This window comes from Zeugodacus cucurbitae, chromosome 3 (genome assembly GCF_028554725.1).
Source record: "Zeugodacus cucurbitae isolate PBARC_wt_2022May chromosome 3, idZeuCucr1.2, whole genome shotgun sequence".
Lineage (NCBI taxonomy): Eukaryota > Metazoa > Arthropoda > Insecta > Diptera > Tephritidae > Zeugodacus > Zeugodacus cucurbitae.
Genome location: NC_071668.1, coordinates 58,326,125 through 58,345,570, shown reverse-complemented (window position 1 = coordinate 58,345,570; position 19,446 = coordinate 58,326,125). Strand labels below are relative to the sequence as shown.

General features: G+C 43.5%; 1 protein-coding gene across 2 annotated transcripts in view; it reads right to left on the bottom strand.

Moving 5' to 3' along the window:
- The window catches only part of LOC105219627 (uncharacterized), a 43,406-nt gene that overhangs the window by 6,138 nt on the left and 17,822 nt on the right, over positions 1 to 19,446 (bottom strand). For both annotated transcript variants that reach the window (XM_029045200.2, XM_011195896.3), the window contains exons 2-8: positions 18,946 to 19,361; positions 14,389 to 14,712; positions 14,107 to 14,290; positions 13,945 to 14,031; positions 12,375 to 13,883; positions 8,261 to 12,303; positions 18 to 7,804 (exon numbers count right to left, since the gene is read on the bottom strand). In XM_029045200.2, coding sequence (XP_028901033.2) covers positions 18 to 7,804; positions 8,261 to 12,303; positions 12,375 to 13,883; positions 13,945 to 14,031; positions 14,107 to 14,290; positions 14,389 to 14,712; positions 18,946 to 19,361 — 14,350 coding nt within the window. The remainder of the gene's footprint in view (positions 1 to 17; positions 7,805 to 8,260; positions 12,304 to 12,374; positions 13,884 to 13,944; positions 14,032 to 14,106; positions 14,291 to 14,388; positions 14,713 to 18,945; positions 19,362 to 19,446) is intronic.

Sequence of the window (19,446 nt, the reverse complement as noted above, 5' to 3'; positions counted from 1 at the left end):
AATTTTACATTACTCACCGTTCATCGAGCGGCTCTTCGTTTGCATTCCAACCCAACTCATCATCTTCGTCATCATTATCATCTTCATCATCCGATTGATTGGGATCGTCTATCTTCAAATTACGTGTGGGCACCGCATAGGCGCGTAGCACTTCTCCATCGAAATCGGACGCCTTGAAATGCCATTCACAGATTTTATAATCATCCGGACGTGAACTATTGAACTCCATGCCGAGTGCATTGAGCCATTGTTCGAGTAGCTCACGTTCAGCGGGAAAGGCGAAATGCCGTGTATATTCACGCCTGCTATGCTGACAATTGATGAGACAGCAAATATCTTGATTGGCATCGGTTAACGATTGCAGGCGGTTGGAGCGCCAATTATGCTGTGTGGCGTTGTGTTGTTGAATAGCCAAGTGGGCGGTCTCACTTTCATTACCAAAACCATGCGAATAGATATTGGGATCTGTGTGACCCAAACGCAAAGTGGGCACTGAACCGAACTTTAATTGACGTTTAACGCCATAGTAGCAGTTCGGTGTAAAGTGGAGCGAACAAATACGTATGCGTGAACTCATGCTGACAAGTGTCTCCTCTGAGAAGCGGCAATTATAGATCCATTTCTCACGCAACATAATATTCGTCGGCATTTTATGCAAATGTAAGCCCTCGTGTAGCGCGTGATATTTACTCGTGCAATTGCGTACGGTACATGAGAGTAGCGGCAGCTGAGCGGGGTTGCTGGCATTTGCATCCATGGCGTAGGAACTGTTTGTTTCTATGTCGTCAGCGTAATCAATGTGACTTGACTGCATTATGGCTGAGGTTGTTGTGGCCGATTGCGCAGTATTCGCTGTTGCTTTATTGTTTTGCATTTTAATTTTGAATTTTTTCAAATGATTTATATCGAAACTATTCTCATAGATGCGCGCCGGTCGCGAAGGACCCAAATTCAGTGTGGGCATTGTACCGGGTGGTAGCTTACGGAATTGCATACAAATCGGTTCGAAGTGGCGCTGACAGATGCGATAGCGCCAACGACGCGTATAATCCACCTTAAGTTGTGTATTGTAGAGCCACTTGTGAAAGAGATACTCAGACATGGGGAATTTGAAGAGTGTTACGCCGGGGTCTTTAGCATGACTATTGCAATCGGGTATGCGGCAATGACGCGATGTATCGCGATCTATCGGTGTGTTGTCGACAAAATCGGCATAATCTTCATTGTAGTCAGCGCCAGTATCGACAGTATCATGTTGTGTGGGCGCGGCGAAGGAACTATTCGTGTCGGCTTCAGTGTCATTCAACTCACACAATACATTGCTAGTATTTGTCGTTGTTGTTGCTGTTATGTTTTGTTGCTGCGTTTTCATTTTATATTTGCTTAAACTATTCACATCGAACTCATTTTCATAGATATGCGCTGGACGCTTAGGACCCAAATTCAGCGTGGGCATGGTGCCGGCCGGTAGCTTACGGAATTGCATACAAATCGGTTCGAAGTGACGATGACAGATGCGATAACGCCAACGGCGCGTATAGTCCACCTCTAATTGCGTATTGTGCAACCATTTGCGGAATTGATCGAGTGGAAAGGGAAATTTGAAGAGCGTAACGCCGGCATTGCGCGCATAACTATTGCAACCATGTATGCGGCAATGACGCGCGGTGTCGCGTTCCATTTGCGTACTCTCGTCATCCAGCTCGTTAACGTCATCCGGCTCCTGCTCACCGCCAATCTCACCAAAACTGTTGAACATATCGAGTAAGCCCTGCTTCATTTGATTTTCGATGCCTTCAGCGGTGTAGTTTTCTTCCACATCTTTTTCTTGTTTAATATTTATAATGAAAGGTTGGTGATAAGGTTTTTGTTGTGTTGTCGCTTTACTTGTTGTTGGTGGTGGTGGTGTTTCTTTGCGCTCTTTGAATTCGGTTTTCACCATTAGCATTGGCTCTAGAAGTGAACTGTCTAGCTGCTGCTCATCGCTTGTGGCTGACTTGCACGCAGCGCCTGGCTCACCCCCGTCAAACGCTTCAGTTTCATATTTAGTTATGACAGATTTTTTAAATTTCAATTTCTCTGACGCGTCTTCCGTTAACAATTCATCCTGATACTCGTCATTTTCTGCATCTGCAACGTCATCAGCCATATTATCTTCATAATACTTCGACAACTTCTGTGGCTTGCTCTCCAACGCTTCCGCCGCCACTCGCTTATCCGAGGGATTCTTGTAGATATCAGTTTTCTCGTGCCCCAACAGCAGCGTGGGCACAGCATACATACGTAAACGTTTATTAATACAGTGTTTTTCAAAGTGTAGGGAGCATATGCGCGCATTGGTTGCGGCGACCATACTGATTTGTGTGTTATATACCCATTTGTAAAGTAATTCCGCATCGTTCGGAAAATTGAAAAACTGTATTTCACTATCAGCGCTAACCGCGCGCTCCGTTAGCGCTTTAGCATACACACAACTGGCTATACAACATTTATTGTGTGGCGTGTGTAGCAGCAATGAGGCGCGTTTCGTTTCGGCTAGCGCATCGGGCGCTGGTAGTGCATATATTTCGGGTTCGCCTTCAGCGCGTGGCGGTAATTGTAGCGTCGGTAGGGCCCAGAATTTCAAACGTTGTATTTTTTTAGCCAACTGCGAGGCGCAAATGGCTTCGAAGTGTAATTCACATATTTTATAGCAGTACAAGCGATCGGCATCGATGGTGACTTGCGTGTTGTGACACCATTTGGCGCGCATCTCTGCGTTATCGGGGAATTTGAAGAATTTCAGCGCTTTAGTGGTAAGATAATTTGAATTGCAGCCGGGGACGGCGCAGCTAATGCGACGCACGCATGACATATCACAAACTCTTGCGTAAGTCTCTTCGAGCTGCTGTAACATGTGCTGCGTGTCCGGTGCACTGTCCGACTTGAGAGTATCCAGCAGTGCGGCATGTTCAATGTAGAGTATTTTGAAATGCATCGGACATAATTTAGGTAATTTTTTCGTAACTTTTATTGCATCAGTAACAGTAGCGTCCTCTTGGGGCATTTCAGTGACGCACGTTGTATTTTGTGCGTCTACTGCTATTGCCTCACACTCTTCTTTTACTTGCGCCTCTTCGCTGCTTAAGCCAATACTCTCGTACCAAGCGCGTTGTATGCTAACCAATTTTGGAAACTCAAATACTTGATTCGTCGAACGCAACTCCATTTCTCTACATTCCGGATAGCAACACACTTCGTGTGGCGTTTTCGGCGCTTCGTTCTTGGGTGGGATGCGTTTGCGCTTAAATGCATTACTCATTGTCTCTTCACTGACGGTGTACAAATCAATGGCGTTGTTGTGCCCCAAATTTAGTGTCGGCATTGCACCCACCTTGATGCGTCCGTGCTCATAGCAGTAGCGCTCAAAGTGCGCGCTGCACACTTTGTATGTATGCCAGACAACAGTATTGACCGGCAGCTGCAGGTTGTGCGCCCATTTCTCGAAATGGCTGCGCAGCTTTGGAAAGGCGCTCAGCGTTATGCCAATTGTTTGTTTGGTGTTAATACAATCGGGCACGCAACAACTAATTACCTTTTCAGGACGCTCAAATGTTTCTGGATTGTGTAGGATATCGGTGTCGTTGTGTCCCAACAGCAGTGTGGGTATGGCGCGCCAGAGCAAACCGCGCTGTCCACCACCAATGCAACGCGGCTCAAAATGCATATTACAAATGAGCGCGTTGCGACAATCCGACGCATTCATGCGTAAATTATGGCACCACTTTTCCAGCGTCTCAGCGCGTTCGTAAGGAAACTTGTAGAGTCGTACGCCATCATGTAGATTTGTGCGTCCACATTGTGGCACGCTGCAACTTTTCATTATTTTCGTTTCGATTTTTATGCCGGTTACGCTCTCGAATTCACTCTGGTGTATCTGTGCATCATCATGCCCCAAATTTAAGGTAGGCACTGCGCCTTTACGTAGACGCGTACCTTCACGTTTGAAACAATCAGCAGTGAAATGCGCGCCGCATAGTTGGAAACGATAGCGTTTCGCTTGATATGGATAATGACGACAGTTCTCAGCCCATTTCTGCAACATGTGATGCTTTGTGGGATAATTGAAAAGTGCAACGCCATCTTTTTTCGATTTCATGCAAGAGATTATGGAGCAATGGTTGGCGCGCACATAGCGCAACTCACCCCATTCATGCTCTTCGGGATGGAAACGCGACAGCTGTTTGGGGTTTGCGTGCAGGGCTGGCAATGCTGCGCCATTTTCATCAGCGCCCAATTCCAAAGTTGGCAACGCCCATGGACGCGGTTTACGATTACCCATAACATGTGGTTCGAAGTGACGCGCGCAAATTTTACCAAGCTTGGCGGCCTCGTCGTTTAAACGCGTATTATCACACCATTTCTTGCGTAACCAATCCGGTTTGGGAAACCGATAGAGCGCGTTGTTATCAGTACCGCGTGCACAACCGCTGATTGCACATTTCTGTAAACTGCTTGGCGTTGTTGGTTGTGCTGACTTGGCGCGCGTCATTTTCGAGGGCGTTTGTGAGCGTCGCATTGTTGTATTGCCTTCATTAGCCAACACTTCAGCTGGCGTTGGATTTTTGAGCGTCTCGTTTGTATGTCCCAAATTGAGTGTTGGTATGGCCCAACGTTTAAGACGCCGCTTGCTAATGCAACGCGGCTCAAAATGCGCTTCACATATGAGACGACGTTTTACGTCCTGCACACCAATCGCTAAATTATGCCACCATTTGTCCAATACACGTTTATCGCGCGGAAAAGCGAACAAATGCACATTGTCACGACTGCGTCGCTTGCTGCAGTGTGGTAGACAGCAGCGTTCACTCGTAACCATCAACTTCACCTTTGGTACGCGGAAAATATCCGCCTCGTCATGTCCCAAATCGATTGTCGGTAGCGCCCAGGATTGCATTTGCGGACGCAAACATTGCGCTTCAAAGTGCAGTGTGCAGATGCGCGCGTAGCGACATTTCACCGCGGGCATACGTATGTTATGCGCCCATTTTTGTAGCATTGTATCCTTTTTGGGGAATGCATATAGACGTATGCCAGCATCGAGATCGCGCAGCTGATGGCATGTTTTAATACAGCAGCGATAGTAGACCGCCGCGCTGTCCGGATTTTGATAAATATATGTAGAGCGTTTGCCGCTCTTCGCATGTTTAACCGGTTTGGGTAATTCCAGTGTAGGCACAGCCCAGCTGCGCAACGTTTTACCGATACAAAATAGCTCGAAGTGGCGACTGCATATACGCCAGCGTCGACTTGTATGGCTGATCTCGTTAGTTTGCGCGCCGAGTCCCAAATTATGACACCATTTGTCGCGTAACGCGTCATCTTGTGGAAAATGCCAAAAGCGCACAGCAGCTTTAGACACTGTTTCGTCAACATTCGCCGCCGGCTCTTGCTTCACCGCATTAGTGGCGCAACCTTCGATACAGCACTGCGCGGTGCTCGCCACTTCCACGTTGGGATTTTCAAAAAGCTTATGCGCTGGATCTTGATTTTGCGGTTTCGGCAAATGCAATGTCGGTATGGCCCACATAAAGAGACGCTTTTTGGCGAAGCAACGCTCTTCGAAATGCAATGCGCATACTTTATACAAATAACGATGCGATGGACTGAATGACACCTGTGTATTGTGTTGCCATTTAGCGCGCAACTCTTCCGCGCTGGGAAATGCCGCCAAGCGCACGTTGTCCGTAAATTTTGTCGAACAATTGGGGACGCAACATTTCAGCATTTGTATGCGCGTTGAACTGGTGATGCGCGCATAGTTCGCTTCCAGTTCGTCCAAAGCAGCTGATGTGCTTTTGCGCGCACCGTCGCTGTAGGTCGCCATTTGATATCCCTCCATGTAGTGCAAAGCGCATAAGCGCACATTCTCGAAGAATTCAGTGGCGTCTTTCGACGCGCCGCTGAAATTTAATTTGAAGTAATTACACCAACGCTCTTGCAGTTTCAGCGCGGCAGGCAACGCAAAGAGTTGCATTTGTAGAAATTGCGCTACCTTACAATCGTGCACAGCGCATTCGTTCACGCCTTTTTGTGGGCGCCACTTACGTCTGCCAACGCCGCGTCGCTTTTGTGGCGAGAGCGTGTTGTGCTGGTAGATTTTCAATGTGTCGTTATGACCCAATTTCAGTGTAGGCACAGAGCCATATTTTAGTTTAGCGCGGTCATTACGCTGATAACTGAGACAATCGCGCTCGAAGTGGTCGCTGCAAACTTTGTAGACTTGCACTAAACGCGTGGTAGGCATTAAGCGCAAATTCGTAGCCCATTGCAGATAGAGTGAGCGCAGCTTTGGGAAGCGGAAGAGCGTAACGCCATCCACTTGATGCGACTTACCGCAATGTGGCACGCAACAACGAGTATAGACGTTCAATTGCGCTGCGGTCGTTTGAATTGCATGCGCGGTGGCGTCGTGGTGAGCTGTTGCCGTCAATTGTGATGTATTTTTATTTAAGCCATAGAGTGGATTACGCTTGAATTGTGCCGGCGTATTATGTAAATTGCGTGTTGGTATTGCGCCGAAACGTAAACGTCTACGGCTCCGATCCACTAAACTGTATGCAAAGTGGCGCTGGCAAATACGCAGGCGTGAAGTGTGCGACATTTTAACTTTTAACTGTGCGCACCAACGGCGACAGTAACGACTGCCTACTAATGGAAAGCGATATAAGGTTACAGCAGCGCCGGCAGCACGTCCGCAACGGCGTACAGCACAGCGGACGCGCTGTTGTCGACGCTGCGTGCTAATGCGTGCCATACTATTCATCAACCTCCGATATGCTGTTGGCGCTTTGTCTCTCTTGTCAGGTGGTGGATCTGGTGGCGCTTTCTTCTTCCTACGATGTCTGAGGCAACAAAGCCGAAAAACCGAACGACTTATTTTCTCAGCACCACAATGATGTGCACCCCTTGCAGTGGTCGCGGCGGCAGCTGAAGCTGATGCCGACGATGTGGTTGCTGATGCGGAATTTGAAGTGGTCGCTGTGAAACGTGTCATTTCATCAGCATTACTGTAGTTTGTATTGGAGTCGTCTTCGTAATTTGTCAATGTTGTTGATATTGGACGCTTGCGCAGATTTTTATTAGCAAGTTGCATTTTGGCGCTTTTTGTTGTGATGGCCACTTCATGTTGTTGCGTATCATCGCTCTGATTAACACATTCCACAAAATCGAGTGGATCGCAAGCATTGTAACTGCTCTTATCATCATCATCATCATCGGCATCGATGAGCATTTCCACATCATCATCATCCACTTCGGCATCTTTGCTATCAGCGTTGTTGTCTTCAGCGTTAAGGTCGCTATCGCTGTCGCTCTCATCATCCTCTACGGCATTGTTGTAAACATTTTCGGCAACACTTTCATCGCTCTCATCACTGTCATCCTCATCATCATCATCGTCATTACCGTATACATCTTCTTCATTCTCATCATCAACTTCTGCGCCCTCCTCATCCTCCTCATCTGCCGAATCGGCTATGAAATTGTCGTCATCACGCGCTTCGGCATTACTAAACAGCTCATCGTCGTCACCGGTTGCGGCACTAATGCTCGGCGTAAAGTCTTCAACTGTTTCCTCTTCCTCCTCATCACTATTGCCCATTCCGGCGGAGGCGTAGAAGTCGTTCTCATCATCTTCTTCATCTATGCGATAGTCATCATCATCATCATTGTCATCGTCATCCATTATATCATCGTATTCGCCGTTATTTCCCTGTTCAGGATCACTGGCTTCTGAAATCAAAGTTTTCTTTTCCTCCAATGGCTATTTAAAAAAAGAAAAAGAAATTCTCAATAAAATATATTTAATAGCATATAGAGTGGATCATAAATTTAAGTTCCACAAAGAAGATAAAACTTCAGGTTTGGTGTATATTAAGGAAAACACGATCAAAACTTCATGTACTGTGTATTTAAATAATATAATTCTAAATGAAAAGTGTTTGCTAGAGAATAAAGTGGGACCTGAACTTAAGTTCCACAAATAAACTATGCTAAAAACTTTCTTTGTAACAAAACGTAAACGTCTACGGAAGAAAATAATAAAATGGTGGAACGTGTGGAATCTAAAATTAAGTTCCACAATCACATTACGTTAATCTTGTTTTATCCTGAATAGTGGTGGATCTTATGAGATACTTCCTCATGGCAGAAATATGCTCTGGGGTTTGAAATTTCATTCAAAATTTTCAAAATACCATGTACCACTTGTTCTACTCACATTTCTGGCTTTCATCGCTGTCGCAATCAACAGTGCGTTATCATACTCCAGCGGTTCGTTGTGGCCCAAATTTAGCGTAGGCACCGCATTGGCGCGCAACTTCTTATTGCCCATCGCCTCGGGCGGGAAGTGAGACATGCAGATGCGTGCGTGATTAGCGCGTGGCTCCATGCGTAAATTCGCACACCATTTGCGCATAAGCGTCTCATCTTTGGGGAAGCCAAATGTACGTAAGTCATTTTCCAGCGTGCGCCGCTGACGGCAGTGAGCCAAACAGCATTTGGGTAAAAAGACGCCGGGTAGATTTTTAGGATTCTCATAAATTGGACCGCTATGGCCGAGCGCATTAGTCGGCTTGGCCCAGGGACGTAACTCTTTGCCATCAATGCAACGTTTGTGGAAGTGTAGACTGCAAATACGTAAGGCGGGATTTGTAGCCTTTTCGATTGATATTTTCAGATTGTGACACCATTTGCGTAAGATTTGATGACTTGTGGGAAACTGGAAAAGTCGCGCGCCGTGTTGTAAACGTGTGCGTTTGCAGCTTGGAACACAACACTTAACGATACCAAGCGACTTTTTCATCTTAACATTAGGCACTGCTGCCAATTCGTCGTCATTGTCATCCTCATCATCATTAACATCGCGAATATCTTCGCCATCGTTATTACTTGCCGCATCGATTGTATCCACTTCATCAATGATTGGTGCGGTAGGCACTGCCGCATGCATAGGTGGTTCGTTCGGTAGCAGCTCCTCTGCATTGCGCTCCAACAGCAATGTTGGTACTGCCCAACGCAACAAGCGCGTCTTCACAATACAACGCGGTTCGAAATGTTGCTCGCAGATACGTAAACGTGCGCACTGACTGCGTGTCAACTGTAAGTTGTGCAACCACTTTTCGAGCACTTCGTCGATAATGGGGAAACTGAAAAGACGCATTGTTTCGAAATCACCGCGTTCACGTGCACAAGTGCCAACACAGCAACGCGCCTCATGTGGACGCGCCGCGCTACCCAATTCTGGTATGGCATGTATCTTATGGTCCGGTTTGGATTTGAGCTGTAAAGTCGGTATGGCCCATGAGCGCAAACGTTGTGTGGGGCCAATACATTGTGCTTCGAAATGGCGCGCGCAAACTTTGTGCGTAAAGCGAACAAGGTCCACGGCAGCAACATCTACATTGTGGCACCATTTCTCAAGTAATTCCAGGCCTCTACCGCCCGCAGTAGGGAATAGGTAGAGGCGTTGTGCGGTACGATTGCCGCTAACCTGATTACTGTTACAACCGGCAACGCAACACTGGGCGCTGCAAACAATTGGTGATACGCAACATTTTTCATAAGTGGCGTTCAAAGTAATCATGGCCTCATTCAGGTCGTTATCGCCCTCCGCTAGCGCATTAGCTGCATCTAAAGTGGTTTTATAGAGCTTTATGAAATGTAGTCCACACAATTTTGGCGTCTCGCTGAGCGCCTCCGCGTCGACTTTCATTTGTGCGCACCAAAGCGCATGTAACGGCAAAGCGGTTGGCATGTCATAGGGTTCGCTTAACAGCAACTTCGTTGCAGTACAATTGGGATAAGTGCATTTGATGTCATCTTTACCAACACTAGCAGCCATTTCGAATTCAGCTGCATCTTTGTCGCTGGCAATGCGTGGGCGCATTTTGCCGAAGAGCGACACATGTATCTGCGCGGGATCCACAGGATATAAATCATCTGTGTCGTCATGTCCCAGATTGAGTGTTGGTATAGCGCCATAGTTGAGACGCAATTTACCCAGACAAACGGGTTCGAAGTGATCACTGCAAATTTTATATTTTTCACGATCTTTGAAGTCTAAAAAGTCCAATTTGAGGTTGTGCTTCCAGCAGCGGAATAGGCGCAAATTCTTCGGGAAGCTGTTCATTTGTGCGTCATCAAATTTGCGTGACTTGCCGCATGTGGGCACGCAACATTTGGTAACCACATCGCTGTAACGCGCCTCTGGCGGCGGTACGGATACCAACTTGACGTCGGCATCGTTATGACCCAAAGCCAGTGTCGGCACAGCCCACTTATAGAGCATCTTCGGTCCGACACATTCGGCTTCGAAGTGTCGATTACAGATACGCACGCCGCGACAGTCTAACGGGTTCATTTTCAAATTGTTACACCACTTCCATAGTAAATCGACATCATCACTGGGGAACTTGAAGAGCCGCACACCATCTAATTCCTTGCTTGCGACGCAACCGTTTACCACACACTGCGTTTCAGCGAAACTCTGCGCTTCATTCGCATACACATCCTCAACTTCCGGATCCAAATTCAATGTGGGTATTGCGCCTGGCATTAACCGCTTAGCGCCGAATGCGTGCGGTTCAAAGTGACGCGAACACACGCGATATTCACCGCGCGCGTGCTGCCGCGTATTGTGACACCATTTGCGCAACACGCTGCGACTGTGCGGAAAGCGGAAGAGCTGTACGCCATCGGCGCGTGTACGACTGCAGGATGAAATGCAGCAGACTTGTTGCAACTTGACCGCCTTTAGACGCGCCGGATTCATATAGATCTTATAACCTGGTGGTGTATTCAGATCCAATGTGGGCACTGACATAGGTATGGGACAGCGTTTCGACAGTACGCGCGGCTCAAAATGTGTAGAGCACAAACGGCGATGTCCATTACCGACCAGCGGTAGTTGTAAATTGTGGCACCACTTAGCCAACATTGGTCGATTGAGTATGGGGAAACGGAAAAGCTGCACGTGATCCGTGTCGCGTCGTTTGCGACAGTGCGGTAGACAGCAGCGTGGCGTCCACGGCTTCAGTGGCTCATTGGCATCGCGCATGCGTCTGCGTTCACGTTTCGTCTCCGATTTTATGATCACCTGTGGCACCAGTGGTTCGGGATTCTCGTATAATTGCTCTACATTATTAGCCAAATTGAGTGTGGGTAAGGACCAATAGTGTAGACGACGCTTTTTGCTAAAGCAATGCTCTTCAAAGTGTAGATTACAAATGCGCAAAGTGGTAAGATCTTCTGTTTCGGTTTGCAAGTTATGCGCCCATTTCGCCAGCAGCTCCGGATCTTCGGGTGTGCGGTAGAGTTTAACATCATCAATCTTCGGATCGCGTCGGCATGTGGATACACAACATTCACCCTCTTCTATACCCTTATTTGGCATGACCGGCTTCGGCCATTGTTCGGCTATCTCTTCATCCGTTGGCAAACGATGTTTCGGCTCCTCGCTGTGTCCCAGTTTCACCGTGGGCACGGCCCACTTCTCCAAACGCTTATTGCGTATGCAACGGTCTTCGAAATGCACCTCACATATGGCATCGTTAAAGAGTTTAGTGCCATCGGGCACCGGCTTCAACAGATTCTCACACCATTTGGTGAGCGATTCGAAATTCGATGGGAAACGATGTAGATTGGCATGATCACGATCACGATTACGTTTGCAGTCTTGCACACAACATGTTTCGCGTATATTCAGTTTCTTTATGACATCCGGATTGCGGTATATATTCGGATCGTCATGTCCCAAATTCAGAGTGGGCACGGCAAATGGACGCATACAGCCGCCAATGCAATAGGGCTCGAAGTGTGCACTGCAAATACGCACACCTTTATGTAGCGTTTCGATGCCGATCTTGAGGTTGTGACACCATTTGCGCATCTGCTCTGGACGACGCGGTATGGTGTGCAGTGTGACATTATCTATATTGCGATTACGCTTACAACTCGGCACAAAGCAAACTTCCAACGAGTCTAACATATTTTGTGTGGCGCTACCGCTCATGGCACTCACATCACCCGCCGTTATGTTCGATATGCTAAATTTGAGTTTCGACACTGGATTGGGATACATGCGTTCGCTGTGACTGCTGCTCGACGCAATGCTATGTCGGTGGCTATTGTAGACTGGTGGCGGCGCGGAAACATTATGGAAATTGAACATTTTCGACGGCGGTACTACCGGTGGTGTTGGCAACTCATTCTCGTAGATATTGAAGCGGTCGTTGTGACCCAAATTAAGAGTCGGTACTGCGCCTGTGTGAAATAAGTATTAGACAATTGCACAATAACCTCAAAATATAAAATTTCTTTAAATTTCATCTTACCTGGCGACAATTTGCGCAAACCCAACGCCTCTTTGATAAAATGTGCGCTACAAATTTTGTGATTCTTGCCACGATATATTGCCGGATCCAGCCGCAAATTATAGCACCAACGTCGCAACAGTACTTCATCACGTGGAAAACGATATAACGATAGATTGAAATCGGATGAACGCGTGCGCTTACAATGTGGCAGACAGCATTTCTTCTCCTCCAAATAGAATACGCCCGGATTATCGTGTATTCTGCCATATGGTGTGCCCAAATGTAGTGTGGGCACAGCCCAAGGCTTCAGCCGAAACTTGCCGAAGCAGCGTTCCTCAAAGTGACGACTACAAAAGTGACGCGGTTCGCGACTGTTCACGGGCAGGCGCGCGTTCTGACACCACTTAATGCGCGTCTTCATGTCATTGGGGAAATTGTAGAATTTGCAATTACTCTCACCACGCTGACTCGGACAGCCGGGCATGCTGCACTGAGCGCGTTCACCAATCGTAAATGTGTTGGTGATTTCACGATTCTGATATAAATTCGCGACATCGTCGTGACCCAAATTGAATGTGGGCACTGCCCAATAGCACAACGAATAGCGATTAATACAGCGTTTGGGAAAATGTAAACTACAAATGCGATATTGGCTGTAGGTCGAATCGGGCTCGGGAAACATTTTGAGATTGTGCAACCATTGATGCAAATACTTTTCATCTTTCGGGAATGTAAAGAATTGCAGTGTTGGACTGGACTGTTTAGTGACGCCGCAATGCGGCACACAGCAAACTGCGCCATCTTCACCGGTATCGACCACACGTGTACGCGACACTGATGGCGTGGTGGGAAAATGAAAATTGCCAACAGGAAATGGTGTCGGTTTATGCTTGATGTCAATGTCATTGCTGTTGTTGGCGCTCATGCTGCGTTGCAGACTCGACGGGTTGCTGTTTGAGAAATCATTACTGTTACTATTGCTGCCGCCACTGTTATTGTGTGGGCCGAATGTATGCGACGAATCGCCGCCAGCACCACCACCAGCGCCAAAGGACTCATTTGAGTAATCACCAAAGCGTCGTTGACGTGATGGTGAGACCAATGCAGATTGTTGTTGTGCGGCGCTTAACGGCGGTGGTGGTAAAGGTGGTGGTGGCAGGGGCGTCTGTAGTGGATAATCTGATGTGCCATAGATGTCTGGCTCCACTTTGATTTCGGTTTTAATTTGTGGCATTTGAAATTCTGTTGTGGCAGCGCCGGTAGCACCAGTAATGCTGTTGCGGCGCATAAAATCTGGCTGAGCGGGTGTTGGCTGTTGTTGTTGTGCCGCTGGATGTAGCGGTTGTGTTGGAAATTGCGGATGTTGTTGTTGCAGATGTAATTGTTGACGTTGCAGGTGCTGTTGTTGCGCTAGATGTGGATGTGGATGCAATTGCTGTGGTGGTAACGGCGGATGTGGCGGCGCTGGGTGTTGATGGTGAAAGGCGCGATTTTGTAGATATGAAGAGAAGCTATTGCTGCTAGGCACTAAAACAAAAACAATTTATTATTATTATTATTAGGCATGACTATATTATATTGCATTTACTTTCTATAATGCCCATGGAACAGTCTTGTAGATTGTAATTAGCCGAATGTGTTGGCGGCATTGGGCCATAAGGCGCGCCACCAGGTGCTAAAAAAAAAAGAAAGGAATAACAGTAAAAATTAATTTTCAAAATAAAATGACAGCATCGAAGCGTCTACACACCTGCACCAGCGGCGCGTCGGTAAAATTTCCCACAAAAATATGGCGCTTGCAAACGGTGCTGATGCAATTGTATGGCTGTGTGAAACCACAAACGGCATACCGGGCAATCATAACGCGGTTGATTACGGTGTTGTGGCATGTGCGCGAATAGCAAATCGCGACTAGCAAAGCCCGCCGAACAAACCTAATTTAGTGAGAGCAAGAGAGAGAGAGAGAGAGAATACGTTAAGACAATTTAGCTTGTTGCATTTCGCATATTGTTTGTCACAAACTGGCGCTTACATTACAGATATAATTGACATATTCATGCTGCATATACTCGTGCACCTCGCACAGTTCGATTGTGTCAAAATATTTGCCACAGTATTTGTGACAGAAATACATATTCTCGCGATGCAGTTGCTCGTGCGTTTGCAGCTCCTCGCTGGATGTGAACGACATGGGGCATATAGAACATTTGAAGTCATATTCGACAATCTCGCAAAGACTCTGCGAAACATGTTTGCTGTAGCTTTGCTTTTTGAAGAAGACCTGTTTGCAGCGCTGACAAATCGGCAACGTTTCGGAGCGTTCCGTTTGAACTTTGCGGCGTGGAAAGTTGAGGGGCTAGTGAAGGGATTAAAAGGTAAAGTAAGTATTAATAAATATACCCCATTAAGCACATTTGAAATTATTGGAAGATGTACATATATATAAGGAATAAAAAAGACAAAAAATACAAAAAATTAACAAAATAAGAATAAAGAAAGTAAAAAACGAATAATTAAAATTTATGTTTAAAATAATATACATAAACTAAACTTAAATAAACTAATTTACTATAGACTTAAAATAGCAATAGTAAGTATAAAATAAAAAAATAAAGATTAAATAAGAAATATGAGAATAAAAAAATAAAATAAAATAAAATAAAAAATAGTATATATTTCTTGAAGAACAACAAAGCAGCGGGGACCGATAGATTACCGGCTGAGCTATTCAAATACGGCGGCGAAGAACTGATAAGGTGCATGCATCACCTTCTTTGCAGAATATGGTCGGCAGAAAGCATGCCTGACGATTGGAATCTCAGTGTGCTCTGCCCAATCCATAAAAAGGGAGATCCCACAATCTGTGCCAATTACCGTGGGATAAGCCTCCTCAACATCGCTTATAAGGTTCTATCGAGCGTACCGTGTGAAAGACTAAAGCCCACCGTCAACAAACTGATTGGACCTTATCAGTGTGGCTTTAGACCTGGAAAATCGACAACTGACCAGATATTCACCATGCGCCAAATCTTGGAGAAGACCCGTGAGAAGAGGATCGACACACACCATCTTTTTGTCGATTTTAAAGCTGCTTTCGACAGCACGAAAAGGAGCTGCCTTTATGCCGCGATGTCTGAATCTGGTATCCCCGCAAAACTAATACGGCTGTGTAAATTGACGTTGAGCAACACCAAAAGCTTCGTCATGATTGGGAAGGACCTCTCCGAGCCGTTCGATACCAAACGTGGTTTCAGACAAGGTGACTCACTATCGTGCGACTTCTTTAACCTGATGCTAGAAAAAATTATAAGAGCTGCAGAACTAAATAGAGAAGGTACAATCTTCTACAAGAGTGTACAGCTCCTGGCGTACGCCGATGATATTGATATCATCGGAAGCAACAACCGCGCCGTTTGTTCTGCTTTTTCCCGCATGGATAAGGAGGCGAAGCGAATGGGTCTGGAGGTGAATGAAGACAAGACGAAATATATCCTGTCATCAAGCAAACAGTCGGCGCATTCGCATCTTGGCTCCCACGTCACTGTCATAACTTCGAGGTCGTAGATAATTTTGTATACCTGGGAACCAGCATCAACAACACGAACAATGTCAGCCTCGAAATCCAGCGCAGAATAACTCTTGCCAACAGGTGCTACTTTGGACTGAGTAGGCAATTGAACAGTAAAGTCCTCTCTCGACGAACCAAATACAAGCTCTACAAGTCGCTTATCATTCCCGTCCTGCTTTACGGTGCAGAAGCCTGGACGATATCAACATCAGATGAGACGACACTAGGAGTTTTCGAGAGGAAAATTTAGCGCAAGATTTATGGTCCTCAGAACATTGACAACGGCGAATACGAGGACATTGACATAGTTCAGCGAATAAAAAGACAGCGGCTACGCTGGCTAGGTCATGTTGTCCGAATGGACGAAAACACTCCAGCCCTGAAAGTGTTCGATCAGTACCCGCCGGAGGAAGCCGAGGAAGGGGAAGGCCTCCACTCCGTTGGAGGGACCAGGTAGAGAGCGACCTGGTTACACCTGGGATCTCCAACTGGCGCCGAACTGCGAAGGAGAGAGAGAGGTGGCGCACTATCGTCGATTCGGCTATAACCGGCTAAACGGTTGCAACGCCAATCACATACATACATATATTTCTATTAAAGATACTTTACATATAAATAATTGATAGATATAAAAAAAAATATATAAAAAAAATTTATGACGTAAAAAAAGAAAAAAATTAAGAAGCGAAATTAAAAATCGAAACCAATAGAGACATTAAATAGAGTTCATGTAAAAAAATTAAAAAAAAAAGTATAAAATAATTAAAAAATAATTTAATAGAAATAATTAAAAATAATAAATTTAATATTATCCAAAAATATGTGATGTTATTAGTAATGAAGAATCTTATAAATTTGTTAAACACTTAGAAAGAAGAAAGAAAAAAACTACATAAAACGAATAAAAAAATAAATCAATAACTAAAATGAATTCAAACATTTACAAAACTAAAGAAAAAAAAATCAAAAATAATGAATATCAATAATGTAATAAAAAAATATAAAACTATAATTATAACAAAAACTAGAAATAAAATTAAAATTGTATGGAAAAATGTTAAATGTTTAATATAAACAGAAAAACTTATAAATATAATATACATATGTAACAATAGTAGCTTTAAGGGGTTAGGGGTAGTCAGGAATATTAAGAAATCAATTTTTTTTTTTTGCATTTTCGTTAAGTGGAATATCTTAAAAATATTCTCCGAAAATTTAAAGTTGATCCGATAATTACTTTACGAGTTATTCGACAAATAACAAAAGGGCTGGGGCACTACAAAACGCTAGTGTGACACTTTAAATGCGTTTTTCTCAAAACAATATTTTTTGAACTGGTGGCAACTGTAACTCGAAAACCGTAGATTTTAGAGATTTTAATGAAATTTATACAGCTTTTAGAATACATAATAACATCCTGGGCCGAAGCTTTTTCTTTCATTTCTTTAAATTCGATTTTTTAATACCAATTAACTCATTTCCTGAGGCGTCAATTTTGTTAATTTCTCAAAAAAAAAAGCTTCGATCATGCTTATGATAATATATTTATAAAATTATATTTTCTTATTGATTATTCTGATTGATTTTAGATTACTCTCCCAGAACTTATGATAGTCACCGCAAGAACCTAGTTTTGGAACTGGGTCAACACAAATAGCTATTACTTTGTAAATTATATTTTTTTTTCAAATTTTCATGACTTCTATTCAAAACATTGTGTAATAAATAATGCTATATTATTACTTTTGTAAAATAACATAATTTATTAGTAACAAAAAATGCTGAAAATCTAATTTTTTCGCTTCTCACACTAACCCATTAAGAATTTTATTTTATGGAGATAAATAAAATCTAAGAATAGAAAAAAGAGATAATATAAATAATAAAAATATCTAAAAAAAAAATTGTAAGCATACAAAATTAGATTAAATTAACAATATAAATGCAGTAAAATAACACTAATTCAAATAATCACAAAATATAAGTACAAAAAATTATTCCTGAATTATTAAAGAAATAAAATGTAAGTAAAAGAATATACACAAAATAACTAAATCGCAATGAATTAGCATTAAAAAAAATAAATGAATAAAAAAATTAGAATTGAAAACACGATTAACCCTTTCATGTCAGAATTAAAATGGGCGGAGCTAACATTTTTTTTAGGACAGATATATATTAGTCTTAACTCAAATATGAAGTGATAAAAATTTCAAAGTCCTATGTATCCTGGTTCATTAGTTACAGGATGTTGCTTATAGGCACAAATTAGATTATTATAAAAAAACTAAACACTTTTCTCGTGAAATTTTTTTTTAAATAACTCTCTTATCTTTACTTATTTATATAGTTCACTTTGTTTTAAAATAAAACAATTTTTTTTTATGTTTTTGAGCACTTTTTGTATAAACACTTCAGTATAACTTTTTCGCGAAACCGATTTTGACAATTCCACTCTGCGGAGAAGGCCTACTGAATGAATACGTGCACAGCTCATTACAAAAAATGTTACTGTAAGCTTGCACAACACATAAGTCTACATAATTGAAAAAACCGCTGGTCAAAAATTTTTAAATAACGAGAGTTAGAAGCCGGTAAGTACAATGTTGCCTATAGGCAACATTTGACATGAAAGGGTTAAGAATATTTAATTAAAATTACTAGAAATTTTTGTATAAAGCATTTCTTGTTTACATATGAAAAATATAATTAAAAAAATTAAAAAAAGTATAATTTCGTACAAAATTTGATAGAATTAAATATACAAAAATATTATAATAAGTAAAAAATAATAATAATATATATATTTAAAGACATTTCAGTAAAAAAAAATTAATAAAAAAGCATACGCAATCATAAATTGCTTTAAAATAAAACAAAAAATTAAATTACCGAAGGAAACCATAATTATCATACAGCAGCCCAACAAAAAAAAAATAAAAAAAAAACAACAATAGCAACAAAAGTAATATTAGCAATATTTGTTTACTTTCTAATGACTTAACTGCTTGGTTAGCTCACCTTATTCTGTGACGCTTCCGGCATTTCCTCTTTAATGTGTATTTGCGGTTCAAGTTTTACTGTTAACAAGCCGGCTTCGGCCATGGCATCGTGTGATAACATTTGCTGCTGCTGCTGCTGTTGCAATTGTTGTTCACGTTGTTGCTGCAGTTGTTGTTGCTGTTGCTGCAGCTGTTGTTGTTGTTGATGAAGATGTTGTTGTTGTTGCAATTGTTGTTGATGTTGCAATTTTTGTTGTTGTTTCTGTTGTTGCAACAATTGTTGTTGCTGTTGATGTGCATGCTGATGCTGAGGATATGCTTGTAAATGCTTTGGAAAATTCATATAACCAGCGTTAGGATTCATATTTGTGCTTCCTGTAGCAATGGCTTCATCGACCGTACTAACTTTATTGTACGCATCATCTGTGGGTTCGGCTGTGAAACATAGAAAATGGAAAATCATTCGACATAAGACTCATTCGTGAGTTCGTAACAACTTGCCGAAGCCAAACACAAACAC